The sequence below is a fragment of the Anopheles darlingi genome, chromosome 2 (assembly GCF_943734745.1).
Source record: "Anopheles darlingi chromosome 2, idAnoDarlMG_H_01, whole genome shotgun sequence".
Classification (NCBI taxonomy): domain Eukaryota; kingdom Metazoa; phylum Arthropoda; class Insecta; order Diptera; family Culicidae; genus Anopheles; species Anopheles darlingi.
The window spans coordinates 12,011,047-12,028,869 of NC_064874.1; the positions used below are offsets into that span (position 1 = coordinate 12,011,047).

General features: G+C 48.8%; 1 protein-coding gene across 3 annotated transcripts in view; it reads right to left on the reverse strand.

Annotated features, from left to right (window-relative positions):
* Positions 1 to 8,269, reverse strand: part of LOC125948262 (filamin-A) — a 46,139-nt gene extending 37,870 nt beyond the window's left edge. The window contains exons 1-2 of one of the 3 annotated variants that reach the window (XM_049674159.1): positions 8,073 to 8,269; positions 2,580 to 2,952 (exon numbers count right to left, since the gene is read on the reverse strand). In XM_049674159.1, coding sequence (XP_049530116.1) covers positions 2,580 to 2,952; positions 8,073 to 8,090 — 391 coding nt within the window. In that variant the 5' untranslated portion in view covers positions 8,091 to 8,269. Of the gene's footprint in view, positions 1 to 2,579; positions 2,953 to 5,753; positions 6,524 to 8,072 lie in introns of those variants that run through there. The other 2 variants (XM_049674158.1, XM_049674160.1) reach the window with 2 other exon arrangements.
* Between the last annotated feature and the right edge of the window lie 9,554 nt (positions 8,270 to 17,823).

Consider the following 17,823-nt stretch of genomic DNA (forward strand, 5'->3'; position numbering starts at 1 on the left):
CCAACAGCAGTGCTCTAAGGGTAAAAGGAAAGAAGCGCCAAAGCGTGACCATAATTTGGACAAGTGCTGCACGAATGCAGGTTAACCGACGCGACGCATTTCGTGGATCGGAACTAGATGGTGGTGGGGACGGGATGGCGCTGCTGCTGAGCACAGGAAATGCCGGATCGGTCCGGACCCATTGGTTGCCATTTAAATTTGATTCCATTCCTAACGATTCACGCCTCGCTCCGTTCAATCGCTTTAACCGATCAATCAAACACGGCATCGACGGCATCATCATCATCATCATCATTGTAATCGTTACTGACGTACTGAGGAGTGAGTGAGAGAGAGAGAGAGAGAGCGATAGGGACAGAAAAGTATGCTAACGACACCAGCCCGTTCGGTTCCGTTTTATCGATCGATCCATCGATGATTGATTGGCAATCACAATGTTCTCGCCCAAAAGTGTCTCGAGTCTTGCACTTGCTTTCTGCTGCGTTCTTGAAGCCCAATGTCCACCCCAACTCCAAGGCATAACACCGGCGGCGATCAAGCGCGTCGCGAGCTGCAACCAAAGCGATTAACTCCTCCGGCTCCGGCTGACGCCATCAGCTAAATTCGTTCTGATGGTCGTTTTCGCCGAGCGTCGTCTGCCGAGACTGCTGCGAGCGAGTAACTGGAATGACCTAATGGCTTGCGGCTCGATTGCGTGTGACTGTGTGCCACCATTATCGTGTGAGTGTGAATTTTGAGTTCCCCGGTTCTGTGGTTTTTTTTTTGGTTCTGCTCGTCGTAGTTCGCTTTTTTGCAGACGCCTGGATAAACATAACCTCAAAAGCGGCACGGTACGGGGTCGTCGCATCGCAACCGCAACCACGCCACACGCCGCCAATCGTTTAAGCGACCGGATCGAAGAATGCAAATAAAAATGCAACCGAAAGGCAAGTGGGTGCGGCAAGTGGAACTAGTATGCACCACGGAACGGGGACGCCATCAATCCATTAACCGCACCCAACCACTCACGGTGTGGCCACCATTTCGCACGAATCGCGGTTCCAGTCGTGGCGTAGAGTGTGAGATCGTTGCCGACGATGTCACCGATAAGCGAGACACAGTGATGTCAGCTTTTGTGCACCCGGCCTACCACCAGACGGCGTCAGTCAAGGAGTATTAAACCTTAATGGATGCGTTAGTCCCATCCACTTTGTAGGTCATCAATTCGTGACCTACTCATCTCTTCACCAGCTGCTGCCTGTCGATCAACTATGAAGACGAGCATTCCGAAATACCTCAACACCAAGCAGAGTACTTGAAGCTGGACTTCATTAAGAGACGTCTCTCAACCACCGTTGACGGCTTTCCCTTTGGCCATCGGTGGTGGTCCTTTTTGGACCGAGGAGAAAACCACAAACCACCGCCACTAAAGGCACTCCAGGCAGCTTCTCTCGCCAACCAGTGTCGTGGCCACCAACTGGTCGCCAGCTCGATCGCTTAGTGCCGCACGATCGGGTGCCCAGTGAAGCGATAAAACGCACACCGCAGCTAATTAACCGAGTTATTTGTAAAACAAGCCACCGTCACGCCATCCGCGACACGATGGATGACGGTCACAGCACCGTGATGATGATCGCGCGTTGCATTCCAGTGCCGCGAGTAGGAGACAAGATATCAAGCGCGGTGTACAGAAGGGATTAGCGGATTTGTATTCCCGTATTGCACCATCTTCTTTGGTCTCGCAATAGTGCGCCCCGGGAATTTAGCAACAGGTTCGCCGTCCAGAGACCATTGAAGTCTTGCGTTCGGTGCTAACGTTCTGCTAATTTTGCGGCCACATTTCGGCTCTTCTTTTTTGGAGAGGGAGAAATAAACGATGGAGAGAGGCGCCGAGAGAACAAACACTTGGGACACGCGAGACCACTCAACGCGACGCTGATTCTGGGCCTGGGCTTCCAACGCTTCGAGATCAAAGAAGGCCCTCGGTTTTATTTCCTTGAGACTCACCAAAAATCGACATCTTTTCCGCTTCGCACACTCCTAACCCTTGGCCTTGGCCATGGCCTGCATGCAGCCGCCATTGTGTATCTAATGTTGCGCTCACCACCATCGTCATCGTCATCTTTGAAGATCGGAGGTGGGTCTGTGGCGCCCATTACCTCGATTCAACCTAACCAACAAACAGCCACCATCGAGACGAACATCGCGAACAGTAACAGGTTTGTCCTCGCGTGTTCTCCACCTCGCGTCATCAGCACAAAGCCGGAGGTCCCCAGAGACACACACTCGCCGGGGTCTCTGGCGGTCGTTTGTCTGCGGCGAACCAACGAACGTGGAGGGCATTTTGCTGCTGCTGTTGGTGGTAGTGTGCGTTTGCCAAAAATTCGCGAATCGCGCTGGCTCCCAGCCTTTTTGTATGTGTGTTTGAGTTCCGGTCCGGGAATTGGACGGATAAATGGACAAAAAAACAGAAGACCTACAGAAGGTGGCGACCGATTTTTTGCCAAATTTTCGCACCGCTGATGATGATGATGACGTTGACCGTTGCTTTGGGCCTTCAGCAAAAGGCATTTGTTGGTTTGGGAATTGTGTGGACTTACCGATGTTGACGATTTTGATGCCCTCGATCTCGAGGAACTTGAGAGCGACGGACACATTCTCCAGCTTCTGGCTGCGGAAGGTTGGCCGCTTGTTGTGTTTGCTCATGCGCTTCTGTGACAGCACCTCGATCAGTGCGATCAGCCGCAACCCATCGGACAGGTCGCTCTCGAGGTTGGCAATGTTCTGGTTGATGATCTTCAGGTGCTCGTTGGCCCAGCGCGTAAACGTGTTCTGCTGTATTCGCTTCCACTGCGCATCCTCGGCCAGATCCCGCTCCGCCTCCATCTCGCCCTCCTCGTCCGCCGCGTCCGGATCGTCGTAGTCCCGGGGTTGCTGCTGCTGCTGCAGTTCCTGGTAGTACTGCGGGGTGCCCTATGACAGACACAGACACAGACACAGATTAAGCATACAATTAGTAACGGATTTTGTATAACAATCACTTAGAACACTAATAAACAATCGTTTCGAACGAGCATCTTTTTCTTATGCAGCTAATAAGCACGGTGATGATTCTGTTCCTGCTGCACAGCGCAATGGATGCTGCATCGACCACGCCACATTGATTGTGGCGTATGCAAGGGCATACACGCACACATACAGGGACACACGGCACACACGGCACACACGGTACGCAGAAGAGCTCGATAATTTATGGCTTTTCTGTCCCGTCGTTCGACTCAATCGACTTTGTAGTCCCGGGGAGAACCAGACCAGTTCTTTTGCTTGTTTTAAAGGGGAAACTTTTTATGTAGCTACATTGTTAGGCGGTGGTTTTATGATCTGCATTCGCACAGCAACACAAACAACAATGCGCAACAATTGTGGTTAACGCAAGCGGCTTGGAGAATGGTATTATGTTTCGTCGTTTTGTCTTTCGACAGGTTAGTGTTAAGCAAAGAAGCACCATCCCCCCCGAGAGGTGGTTTTATGGAGGTTGAGGCATACGCAAAACGAATACACTCGATATTAATGCACACAGGAGGAACTGTAAATGTTAGTCAATAAAGAGATAAAGATTGGTGAGTGGACAGAGAGGTTAAAGGATTTGCTTTCGTAATGCAAAGTAGTGTCCCTTTGGTTTGACCATTTTGCAGGAATCTATTAAGCGATTCAGATGATTCAGGCCGGCATGACTGAGCGTCGAGTTTGCGCATACGTTCGGTGACCAACGGTTTCGTCTCGTTCAATTCGTTGACTGAATCATACTTTGAAGGTGATCCACGGTGTGCAAATGCTCCTTTGAATCACGCGCTGATCGCATCTGCAACTCACGGATTATTCTCGGAACGAACTCGCCACCAGCCTCACCGCGTCACCTGCGACATAAATACGATGGTTCCGGCACGCTCATCCTATCGATTCAGCAGCTGCTGCTGCTGCTGTTGCTGCCTTTTATCAACGGATGCCCCACATTATTGTGTTATCAACGTGATTGACTCGCAGAAGCGTACCGTTTGTTGTTGATGTTTGAATGATGGCGACGCTATTTTAAGGCCCTCTCTCGTCACAAAATTAAGGTAAAAATGGAAAAGAAAACGAAACCGGAGTCGTTTCACGGAAAGGAAGAAAATTGTATATGTTTTCGTCAGCCGCCACCGTCGCCATCGTCCGATAAACATCATTTTAATGCCAACGCAGTTGCCGGTTTTTTGCGCCTGCTGTGACCGGCTATCGGCTCGTCAACGTGACCGACTTTTTGGGGTTCCCGTTTGGAGTTGATTTCGCGTTGCTGGCCACTTTGCATTGTTATTACTGCTGTATGTTGGTTTTTCGACAGCCGATGCCGTGCCGATTAATGGTGCCGATTGTAAAATGGACGAGTAGGAGTAGTAGTGGTCGCAAGATCCGCTTTTCTGTCCCCTTTTTCCTGCTATCGATGCAGCGCATTCCAAGGGAAAAGAGCCAAAAACCGGATGATGGTTCCCAACCGATTCCCAAGCCTTTTCCAGTGATCCAGTACTTTTGGGCGGGCAGTGAAGGTGTCAGTTCCCAGGGAATTTTAAATTGAAATCACTTTATGTTCCAGCAGCTGAACGATTGTTCTGTTGGACACCACCGACTTCCCCTTGGAATTTCGCATTATTTCGGGGGAACCACCGCCGAATGGGAAGGTAAGGAGAAGGGAAAATCGTTGGCCACCCCACTTTTCACTCCCCAGGGGGGTGGGGCGGGAAAGAAACGAATAAACTAATTAAGCCACCACCTCCCACGGGCGGTTATTCTCGGGCAAAAGCATAAGAATCTTCATATAGAATCGGTGGCACCGCGATCGCACGCTGCACGTTTGTATCTGTGCTTCTCTCTCACACACTCACTCACTCACTCGCGTTCCATTCTTCGCGTTTTATGTGCGTCTGTGGTCCCCCCTCTGTGGGCTTGCTGGAGAACCTTCGAAACCACCCCAAAGACAGCAAAAGCTCCCGGAGGGAGCCACGGGAAACGAACCTCGTGTGTGCGCGTGTCTGTGTGTGTGTCTGTGGGGCCGCACGCAACGCCCCACCGGTCCAGCCCGGCCCTAAGGAAGCAATTTTTAATCTTTCAATTCCACTCGAACCCGTTTCTGTTCCCCACCGCTCGCGGTGAACCGATTCTCTGCTTCCACTGTGGCCACTGCTTTGGATGCTTCTTTGATGCTTTTGGGGCACACGTTATGCTACGATTCCACCGGAATGTTTCACCTTTTTAACCGAAAAGCGAACGAAAGGCACAAAGAGAAGAGCAGCGAAAGAACGAAAGAGCGACGTGCGCGCGCGGTTCCTACTTGCACTTGGCCGTCGATGCTGATGATGATGATGATGATGATGCACCGGGTTCGATCATCGGTTCGATCGCTCGCTGGTAGGTAAAAGTAACACTGTGGCCGGGCACGGTCCGGAACTGGTTCCTTCGTTCAAAGAGCGCCAGCGATAGCGTCAGACAGAACAACTTTCGTGTCGATTGTCGATTGTCGCTGCATCCGCCGCACTTCGGAACCGAAAGAAAGCACTCAAAAAAAAAAGCCGTACGCAAACGCAGAACACGGGAAGATAACAACATACTGGGAGGACTGGTGCACCCTCAGCAGCAACGCCAACGATCCTCGGGCTTTGTGTGTGCTCGGTAAGATACGCGATACGGCCGCTACTAAGGCCTTCTTGTTCCGTGGTGCGGAGCGCGCAGATCCTTCTGTTTACCTTTTGACAGCTGCTGCTCCTCCTCCGCAGGTGCTGCTGCGCTAGAAGGCTGTTTGTTGTTGCTGAGCTGGATTGCAATCCGGAACAACCACCACTAGAATAGCCGGTCGTCGACGTCGGTACACTTCTGTGACGCACTCCACTGATTGCCGAAAGCACTGATGGCGATGCCACCGATGATGATGATGATGATGACGGTGAGGCACTAGAGCTGATTCGTTCTGCTGTTGGTTCACTTCTGTGCCGCGTAGCTTGATCGTACCGGAGCTGAGCTGAGCGTGGTGGACAGGTTCGCGGATCGTTTGGGACTCGCGAGCCGGCACCGGTTTGATTGCGTCCGAGGCTCCTCGTCGTCGTCGTCGTCGTTGTCGTCGCCGTCGTCGGCGCTGCTGCAGCACCATCGTCGGAACCCTTTTCATTCGCTGCTTCCATGTTCGCGCGGTTGGCTCGGTGATCACCCACACACCGTTGCGTTCGCAGATCGTGTTCAGAGCCACGCAACGGGTTTTGGAGTCTGGCTGCTCTGGGCTTACCGTTGACTCTCGCTCACTCTCTCAGCACGCCGCGCGTGCTCAGACATTATTTTGTTGTGGTAAAGGAGAGACCCACGACGTCCGCACTGCTTCGTTTGGACGCCAATGAACCCCTTTGCGCTGCTCTCAATCTTGGGGGGGAGAATTCTTTGCTCTGCGCCGGCTTTGGCCTTGCTCGTTCTTGTGTACACCGTGGCACCGGCTGAGCCCACGAAATTCCTGTCCCTTTTGTGGGTTTCTTCCGTTGATGCCGCATAAACCGAGTGAAAAGGAATTTAATTTCAAAATAAAAAAAACACACTTTGATTGTCCAGTGTGCTATTAGCGATAAGACACTGCAACAATGAAGGTGATAAGAAGTGTGCTAGAGCGCGACTTCTTATCTTTTCAATTACTCGCTGCTTTTTCTGGTCTGGTCAGCGGTGCGCGGTGCGTGTTGAATTCCCGGAATGAACGCCGCCCGGCAATAATGAACGGCCGGTCGCCGTTGCCTTGACAACGAGCTCCGTCCGTTTACTCCCGAAGGTATGCAATCGTGCATTTGTTGGGCGGCCCCATCGACAAATCGCAACAGAACAGGAGCACGAGAGCAGAAAAATCAACACGAAAGATAGTTATTCGCCATAGTGGCCCGATAACCGAGGATCAAACACGTGATCGAGAAGATAAGTAGGAAGCGACCTCAACACGGTGACAGCACATACTGGAACAGGCTCCAAAAACTGTACCTCCAAATCTTGAGGTAGGTTTTGCAGCTCCACTTAAGATGGAACGCCAAGACTCTTTTTTTCATAATGAGAGTATCTTCAATTTGTTAAAAAGAACAGGTTCAAGCTATCATTATGTTAAAAAAAATCCTTCCTCGACCAGCTGGTTCTCGAAATCATCAACCTCGAGAAGTAAAACGCTTAAAACCTGCACGATATCAGAGGATGATGCCACTCAAACACTGTCAGAAGTGACCGTTTTGTCCTCGACATTTGCTTCCCAACAAACCAATTAGCGAAGCACACATTCATACTGTACGCCACGGATGCCAGGATGTGAATCATCAATATTTAAAGCGAAAATAAAACATTCCTGGGAACGCCTCTTCAAGTAGCCGACGGTGGTACAGATGACTGTATCGACTCAAAGACCCCTTGTTTAAATGTAACCTGCACACATCAACTACGTAATTCGAAGACATCAACCATCGTCCCTCGGAGGCGAAACACCGGAAATGGTTTCTCCTCAAGATGAAATTGAGTTGTAGGTGCGGCCGTGCGATAAACATCTGATGCCCTCCGCTCTAGCGTGGCCCATTCATCAGCTCTCTTAATCTGATCTGATCTCTTCGCCCTCAGCGCTTTCATTGTGGCGTATGGTGGTGGTTGATGCATCGCACCGGGGGAACCGGGGCACCGCGTGGTGTAGCCAAACAATGTTTTACGGGCGCGATCTGGTTGTCTGGTGGTGGCGGTGATGCTGCTGCTGCTGCTTCTGCCGGCGCACTATTTTTAGCGTTAAACGTTAAGCGATCGGGTTGGTTTGCATGCGCGAATCCGCGGTTCTAGTATTTTGCGGACCAGATCGTTTGTTTAGTTTTTTGCCAGAAATAGCCCAGGTGTGATGTATGGTTATTGAAGTTAAACGGTGACGCGGTGAGAGACGGTGAGGAGCAGAACCCCGTGTGGAATGAATGTGGTGTTATGCTGTGTTACCAATGATTCATGGCGTGTATGGCGTGTTGAAGTGTTTTGGTTTCGGAAGATCGTTGTCTTCTGTTCCGCTGTTTGCAAAATACCTGTACTTGTACATCCATTTTGTTGTAGCGCTTTGGGTCTGTTCGGTGTGAGTGCTTGTCTGTTGTGCTGGTTTAAGGGCTGTTGTGTTCGAGATCGTTCCAAAGGTTTTCTCACTTATGCTTTGCGTCGAATTTCTATAAGTCACGAATTTCTATCTCACGAACAATTCTGATCGCACTATTTGGTGCACTGTTCAAGATTGAGTATCACTGAGTATTTTGGCAAATAAGACAACTTCACGTCTCTTTCACTTCACTAAAGTTATTCACAGTATACTGAGTGTACTGACACTTGTTACATACATACGAATAACGAAACAAAAAAACAAGGAGCAATACTAATACGAAACAAAGTGATCTAAGAAAGAAACAAGATTAATAAACACGATTTATCACACTGCGGGGTTGGAAAAGAAAAACACAAACTGGTTTAATGGTACGATCAACAAACACACAAATGATCACAGTTGATGGTTTTGCAGCACAAAAAAAAGGTAAACAAATGCATGTTGTGCCAAAAAATCAGTTTCACTTCTACGTTAAAATGTTCTGCTTTGTCATTTAGCTTCTCACGTTGTTCGTGCTCACGATGAAACGCAGGACGTTTAACGAACGAACTGTTTACGACGGTCGCACATTCACGGTCAAAAACGCGATATAAGTCCACGCGATGCCGAGAGGATATAATTTATAACCGTTCACGTGCGGTGCTGTGTCGAACGTGGTGTACCGATGCTCTGCGTTAGAGCACTCCTTTCGATCGCATCTTTCGATGGTTGCTGCTGCTGCTGCTGCTATTACGTCGATCACGTCGTTGCTCCCTCAATGTCGATCACGTCGTTTGCCATAATTTCAATCACTTCTATCACATCAAAGTTTCACCGGCAGCAGATGGCACGAAAGGCACTTCTATCTTGATGCTTCTAACACGATCAAACACGTGTTGACGTTTTAAACCAGTTGCCCCTCACTGCACATTGTTATGGTAGGCGGATCTTGGGTTTAAAAATAGGTCCGTCCCCAAAATCAACAAGTATCAACGACGGAACGGACACCGAACCAGGGAGAATCAGATGATTTGCACAAGGCCCGAGCTCCTGGAATGTTGAATCGTCTCGAACACAAAACGCGCAAACCGGGGTGACGCATTTATCATTCCACTGAATCAGCAAAACGCATCATCAACCCTCATGCCGAATTTACTCCCCATGCCCCAGCTGTTTACAGCTGTGACGTGACAGTATTTTTCTCAAGCTCTCGAAACACACACTCGCTCGCTACAATGCCCAAAACCCGCCAAACAGGTGACTCGCACACCCAAAGATGGTGTGTCCCAGCGGAAAGGGAAAGTGGTGGCGCATGGCGATGCGCCATGCGGTGCGCGCGCGGCAGATCTATTTTTGGTGATTGTTTTGGGGCGGCACAGCCTCTCTCTCTCTCTCTCTAGAATGAATGTCTACTTTCTATGGCTTCGTTACGACTTGTTTCCCCTCGGAATGACGCTTTGACGCGATTCAAAGAAAAACCCCTTGCGTTGTATGGCGTGTGAACGGAGATACACGCACGCACACGCACGTACGCGATGTTCTCAAGACAATTCGGGAGTCACGAGTGCGTTGTCCTCGAACGATCAACGCTACAAAGTGGAATGCATGTTCTGTCGTCACCTTGCAAGCGACGGTGCACTGTAGATGCAGCGGAGTCAAAGACCGAAGTCGGTGGTAATCAGGTCCACGATGTTTACATGCTCTACAGTGATCGATACTCGCGCGTCGTTTTGATGAAAGCGAGATTTTCAAATAGAAATGAAAATGCTTGACTATCTTTCACTTCAAATTAGTTCCCTATTCGAGGTGCCTGCACCAGAAATGGAACATAAACTGCAACACACACACACACACACGCTTGTTTCCTGGGTGCACAGATCAACGCCACGCCATCTAGATGAACCGTTGCAAACGCTCGCTACTCCCTAGTCACGCCATCATAACGCTCTACAGCGGTGCTCATAATCATCGCTCAACGGTGACGGTTCCGTGGAGGATGGCCAAAAAGCAGCTGCCAGGTACGGCTGTCACCGCGTAGAAAATATGTCAATGCTAAAGCACTACTACTCTCGGGTGCCAAATTGGTCCAACCTTTTCCAACCCGCTTGGCCCGTAGAGGTAGCAGCAGCAGCAGCAGCAACAGCAACAGCACTGCGGCCTCGTCTACTAGTCTAGTCCCTCGCACACGCATTCCTTCCCGTTCATTTCTCTGCGTGAACGATACGCGAGCACGCGCGGTTTCCTCGACAGATCGGAGCCAAACCCGGCTTTCCATCTCACGCTCTTGGCTGGTTGGCTGGCTGGCTGGCTGGCTTCGATGTTGGCAGAACGGAAAAACAAACAAATGAATACGATGTGTACGCATGTTCTTGTGTGCGCGCGCGTGCCCACACCAGTACCCTACCGGCGCACACCGATCTTTATGACCGATCATTTCGTTCGGTCGATTTGTTGCTGTTTCCGTTCCGGCTATTCACAGTTTCGGCCACCAACACATTTTTTTGCAAACACTAAACCGGGTACGGGAAATCTCGATTTCACGCTTCCACTTTTCATGCACTAAACAGTGTACTGGAAACCGGGTTCCACTCGGGTTCCTTGGCACGATGGTAGGATGCTTTCATAACACTTGCGTCATACGGCAATTAACGAACTATTACCAGAAGGCGGGGGGAACGGGGTCGAGTTAAGTGTTTGATCTGTACCATACACTCCTGTCACTGCCCACCACACCATCTGTCACTATGCGGGACCGCTCCTTTGAGTACTGGGGAGATGGATCAGTGAAGTGTTACTTTTTCGAATCCCTATTCGTCCATTGAAGGATCCGCACTGCAATGCACACACACACATACACAAACACACGTACAGATCCTCGGCTTCTCGGTCGGGCAACTAATCGTAGATTCTGCTCAAAATTGCATGCTTACCGATCGGATCGAGAACGTAGACTGGGCTGTGGGGTCGATCAACAGGACCAGGACACCGCACACCGTCGTACCGTCGTACCGGTGATCGACATGTTTCGGCCGCACAGTGGATGTATTGGCCACAGCGGATTAGGTTAAAATTGGAAAAGTAACAGAGACAACGAGAAGTAAAGATAATTAGTATTCAATTGGAGCAAACAAGTCTAGTAAAAGTGAAATGTTGAACCTTACATTTTATACAAATAGTACACCTTTCATTGGATTACAATAGAATACGTTTAATGTATAAAGATTATACTAGTCCAGATACAAACAAGCATATAGTATATTTCTAAAACAAAATTGTTAGTTCTTACAAATAGGAAAGATCTAAGAACAAATTGTTCTTAGAAATTGTAATTTATTTTTTTAGGTTTTTCTATAGTAATATTTTTAAATTGTTTTATTCTTATACATTGTATCTCCGAAAATAGCTGTTGATTCAGCATAAAATCTAAATATCTGAAGAATTTTTTTTTGTACCAACGATTTGAGCATAATTATCCCGTTGTGGCTTAGCGGATCGTCTTGAATTGAGGCTCAACACATCGATCAACCTTCGCCGACCATGCGCATGGGAGCGCGTCTGCGCAGAAAGGACGTACGGACCGATCTCCTCTGCATCTTCTCCTCACTGATACACTCACAGTAAAGACCTGCATTAACGGTCGAGGTCGTGCGAGACCCCAGGCAGGAGGAACGGGCGTTGTTTGTTGAGATGAACTCCGGATGTTTCCACGCTTGTTACTACCGAGCAGCGCATCGTAACGAAGTTCTGTTTGCGGACATCCTACCATTCAATGAGCGCTCAATACTCCCAGCATCATTCTGCTGCAGCTAGAAGCGCGCTTAGTGCTCGTTCTAAGCCCTGTTCTTACAGCTGGCTAGCCAGCCAGCGATTGCAACCTTCCTCCGGCTGCGGGCTAATGGAATGCAATAAAATTCGGCATGCGGTACGGGTGATTTTATTCCAAAAATGGCCAATCCTTCGCCGAGTGGGGTGTCGTATCTGATACTTACCTCCACCACTGCAGCAACCGACGATGGGTGTCACGACAGAGTCAACATAAGTGGGGAGGGGTCGGAAAGGGAGGCAAGCATAATCACCTCGGACACATCCATTCGGATTCGTTTTAGGTCGTGGCGGCGAAGGGTGCAAGGCAAGGGTGGGTGCGCGGACGCGGGCACCGAAGAAGCAGGAAAAAAACTCACTTTCATTCGTACTTCCGTAAAAGGCAATGAATCTTAACGATTTTACATCGACAGCCTAGCAGCTAGCCAGGGAGCAAAGCCAGGCAGGCCACACGGTAACACACGTGACCTCCGGTGCTGTCATTGCGGTGACGTTTCGCAGGCCTCGCGACTGACGCCCCGCGGGATGGTGCGAGGGGCTCAGCTCGTAAAGGTGCGCCAAACATGGCGCCAGCGGACGAGAGCCCCCGACGAGTGGACCGCGAAATACTTATGAATTCCGTTGGTGCGGTGAACGAAACCTCGCACCCATGTCCGGTACCAGCGGAGTCGGTGAAGGATAGACGGATCGAATGTGATCTTGAGCAGGGTATTGGATAACGCAGCGCAGTGGATCGGTGGCGATCTTAATATTAACCCATCAGTTGCTGTGAGAAGATCGGTGACGAGAAGCTGTTTGTTGGATTTCTAACCGATGTTTTGTCACGCTTGCTAGTGATGTTAGCGAGAAATTCAATTTCTATTTTTGCTTATTAAATATTACAACTTTCGGCATGCAGATGTCTGTGCATTGAAGGGTACAATATCGAAGATTCAAATGTAGATAATGCTTTTTGCGCACTTTGTGGTTTTGGAAAAGGAAATACTTCCGATTGAAAGCAAGCAGGCAAGCAGAAATCACAAAGAAGAACTCTCTTCTTCAAATCACGATCGAACGGTTGAGGAAGTGATCTCATGGTTATGATTGTGATTTCCTTGCGACAAGCAATCACTCATTGTTTTGCTCAGGGACAAGGTTTGCATGAATTAGTGTGACAAATAATAGCTGCAAAAAAAAGGTACATTTCATGGTGATACTTTTTATAATGTGTTGTTTTTTGAAATCACAATGATAACTTCCTATAGGGGAATATACCTATCGCAGTCCATTTGCATGAAAAAAACGTGTTTGAAATGAGCTTGGAGTCTGTTGATCGCTTAAGAAACCAAATGTGCGATTTTGAATGATAAACTTGATCAAATTTAGTGATGGACAGATCTTTAGGTTTTCGCCTGATAGCATAAAATATATTTGATAGTAAAAAAAGGTTAAAAATACCACCAATCCATGATTCAAATCGTAAGGGATGGACGGCGATTTCTGAATCCATCCTCCGGGGATTCTCCTTCCTGATTTTTAGGAATACCCTTACAGAAACTTTGCTCTTCTCCACTTTTATGTTTGTAATGTTAATGAATACTCCCTCTGCTCTATAAGTGATTGATTTGATAAAAAAACGTGAATGCTCCGTAATCCCGCATGCGCATTAAAAAAAACGTATAAAAAACGACGAATTCAAATCGAGTTTCTTGTGTTTGCCATCAGAGGACGGTAACGCAGCGCACTCTAGCGGAATATCATTCACCTCCTCCCCTTTTTCCTTTCCAGCTACGCACAGACTCAAATTGCTACAAGAGTTACTAAGAGTTAACACCGACAATCAGTATACTAACACCAGATTAGTAAGTAAATTAAACGCCCATCTGACTTACATCTCTATATCATGTCTAAAAAGCTACAGCCAATACACTCCGATGACGAAACACCAAACAACATTTTATCATCCTAGTTATTATCCACCTGGAAGACCAACGGAGCAGAAATTCGCTTTTCGCTTCCACGATTCTTCTTCCCAAGCACTGCAATCATCCGCAACCAGAACCGAGCGAACTGCAAACTCACTTAAAGAGAAGAAAGGAAGAAATTAAATGTAAACACATTGGCTGCACATTGGGCGCACGCCACTATCAGTGGCTGTCTGATGGCTGTAGCTCATGATTCGCGGATCGTTCTCGTGATGATGCGAAAACTTTCGCTGGCGAGAGACAAAAAATAAAATCCCTAGAACGCCGAACGCCGGTGGTAAAGTTTTGATAGAAATTTTAATTATGCATATTCGCTATGCTCCCGTATCCGGGTGGAATGAGAGATACAATTTGCCACTCCTTTGCCTCTGGGATCCTCGCCGTCATTCCCGCCGAGTATTCATTTCGAAAATTATGCAGAAATACCTTTTTCCCGCGTTTCTTCTGCGGAGTGGTTTAGTTTGATGAAGTTGTTGCAGAATAGTCGTGCATTCATTTCAATTACACCCCCATCGGGCAATGCTTTTTGCATAATTAGGTGAATTGTAAAGCATGAAGAACAAGAACATTAGATAATTAAATTACTCTATGTAGCGAGTAAACTATCGCACGCGAGTGAGCTTTTAAAGCTAGCTGGTTACTACAACGATTGTCAGGGATTTGCAATGATAGATGAAGATAATGGTACCGAGAAGTAACACGAAACGGAATGAAATGATTAATGCTGAAGGTCCTTTCCAGGGAATGGGATACATACATTCGCGTCATGCGCCATACAAACAGAGAGAAGGAAAAAAAAACCCCACGACGAGGTGCCGGTGAAACTAGAATGTTTATCAAGGGATTAGCTTCCTGCCAGCGACATTGTAGCTCGCCAGTCCTCTATCTTTCGCTCCAGATATACTTTTTCGGATCTTTCTGGACCACCAGAACATAAAGTAGAATGTTGCTGCAGACCGGACCGGACCGGAATGATGTATTCTAGTGGTTTCGCCGGCTAGTGGAGCGTTAAGTGTTGTTGTTGTTGTTGCCGTTCGTTGTTCGGTTGATTAATGAGACAACCGTGGACGGAACGCACGCACCGCGACCTCATAATAACGGAACAGTTGGTCAACAAACTGGTCCACTGCCACGGGACGGTTTTTGCCCGGTTACAGCTCAAAGCACCGTGTAACAAGCATTTGATTGCTCTGTATTCCAATGTGCCAGGGGCTAGGGTAAACCAGCATATTTACCCTCAGACATCGGCAATTGCCCCCGGATGGTTAGGAACGCGACCGCGACCGTGATTCAACAGGTTGGGGGTCTCGCGATGCGCGCGCGTTTTCAATTTTCAGCGGTTATCCATGCGGCACGTACGCGAGCTCATCCTTGGTGTTTGACAATTTCCCTCCCGCTTTCCCACTGCACATTCCACACAAACACCGCGCGCGTGTGTGTGCAACAAGTTCCGTAATCGGAAAACTTTGCCATTTGCCGTTGGCTGGTTGCTTCTCGCACCAGCTGGCTGACTGGTGGACGTGGAGGTTTTTTTTCTCCTTCTTCTCTTCGAAGCACCTCATCTATCGCTCAGCTATAGTAGTTGGCACTCGCGCCATGGTGCCATGAATCGCAATCTGGTGCTCGATGCTGTTGATGTAGAACACGATGGCGGCAACGCGCTTGTCGGTCGCAACTTTTCGATTCAGTATTGATTTGTGCTGTTTGCCAATTGCTACGAGCCGCGTGCCGAGTGCTCGGTGAGGCCAGGTTTAATAAGATCAGCCGCCTGGAGACGCGATTCGGTAGCGGTCGTGGCGTACGATACGCCGGTGAGTTGATGAAGCTATTATGTCGTTCAGTCAATATTTGCCCGAGACCCGGTCGGAGGTTCGACTTCATGTTGGATGGATCCAATCACCGATGGGGCTGTGTGCTTGTGTCTTCGAGGATGCCACTCCCGCGTGTGCTTGTCAGGTAATTGTCATGATCCCTTTAGTGAACCGTGAAGCTTGAATTTTTACTCATTTTTCGCTGCGAAGATAAATGCAAAAGTTTGGTTGATTCCGGGAGCAATCTTTGGAAAATCTTTCGATAAAAACGGATCGCTTTTTTGCGAAAAATGAGGCAATACACTGAAGGGTTAGCATTCCAAGCAGGATGCTCAAGATGAAGCTCGCAAGGGACCAAAAATAAAAAAATAAAAACACTGACCTGCTTCTTCGAGGAATGTCCTGTCCTTCGTCCTAAGATGACAAAGGTGACGTGACCTTTCGTCACCTCAAGCCACGGGCCTGATCCGCTGCCTGCCAACATCGGGCGGCAATAAAGCTACAGATTAAAACGTCTTATCCCCTTTGGTTTAATGCTAAATTTCATCAGCTCCAGTGGCCAAACCGTGGCCAGAGACGAGAGGTTTTGCGGATCAAATAAAATTAGCATCTAGGCGGTCGGAGGTTACGGTGGGTTTCCGGCTCCCCGATACACAACGTGCTGAGCCCTCAGGAAATGCGTCTTTGATGTCACTGTCGCTCCCTTTACGCACCTGGCATTCGATGCCCTTTAGGACGGTTCAGGCCCATCGTATCGACAACGGGCAACGCCGCCAAATCGGAAAGCCATGTCGGTCGCGAATGGTGCTGTTTTATTGAGATTAACGACGGTGTACATGGTTGGTTCGGTGATAAACGAGAACCATTAGAGCTGCAGCACGGGACGGGACGGTGGAGGTGGGCCGGAACATCCTGCTGGTTTCCGCTTGGAGTGCGAATGGTTGGCTGATTGGCGCGCTGCTAACGAGCCGCGTGTGCGTGTCGGAGAAACTGGGAGAGAAAAATGTGCTACAAACGAGAACTTTGTGGTTGAGTCTTTAAATTGCTCGGAAATGCGGAAATTAAAGAATAAAGTAATTAATAAGCTTCGAAGTAGATTGAAGATAAAGGAGGCGCTCAATTTGAAGAAGCATTCCGAGCCAGGTTGTTCAGATGTTGGTGCAGACGTTTTTAAAATGAAAATATGCGAAACAAAACGGTCGTTCAGATGATTCGTATTTTTGGAAAGTTAAAGTGCTTAGCGCGGTTTCAGGAGAAGTTAAACAGTTGCTCACACAACCGACGCGTCGGTTCACCGAAATTCAACTTCAACGTTTGAAGAACGGTTCTGTTTGCCAAAAAGGGACGGGAACTCCTGCGCAAGGAGTAGGCCTTGATTTACGGCCATGATGCTGGTTGCCAAGGTAAGGCATTCCACCGCTTGGTCCCTGGAAACCCTCTCTACCTGTTTGCAATGTTTGCAGAGGACTTTCAAACCATCCACTACTCCCTCTCCTTCTCATGCTCCCGAAAAGGATGATTTCGAGAGGCAGATTGAGTGAAATGTGCACAGTAAAGGTAAGTTGGTTATTTTTGGGGCAACAGCTACCCACTTTCCTGGGTCCTGCTCTTTTTCATCGTCGCCTGAGTAATGGAGCAGCTCTGCAGAGCCATTCAACGCCTACTGCCTACAAAAGGCAGTAGCAGATGCCGCTCCGGTCCGGTCGGTGCTCCTGGTCCGATGCTGGCACCCGAGGAGAACGCTTCATTTGCTGTGAATTGTGGCGAAGCGCACTATTTGCTGACCGTTGCAGACCGTCGTCCTCATCCCGTTTCCATCCCCTTCGTCGTTCCGGCTGACCTTCACAATTTTGCCGAAGTTCACCGACCGACCGAACAGATCTCCCTTTTCTCGACGATCCCTCGGCCCACGGTTTCGACGCTTTCTTCGCTTCGTACGGATGATTAATTGACGGGGAGACCGTCGCGCGAATGGAGGGAATCGGGTCAGGCATCCGAAATCCGCCCGGGAAGCTATGTTTTCTTATCAAACCCCATCACCACTATACCACGTTGTGGACCGGTCGCCTGTTGGACCGGTACCAGTCCAAAAGGATCCGCAATGCCA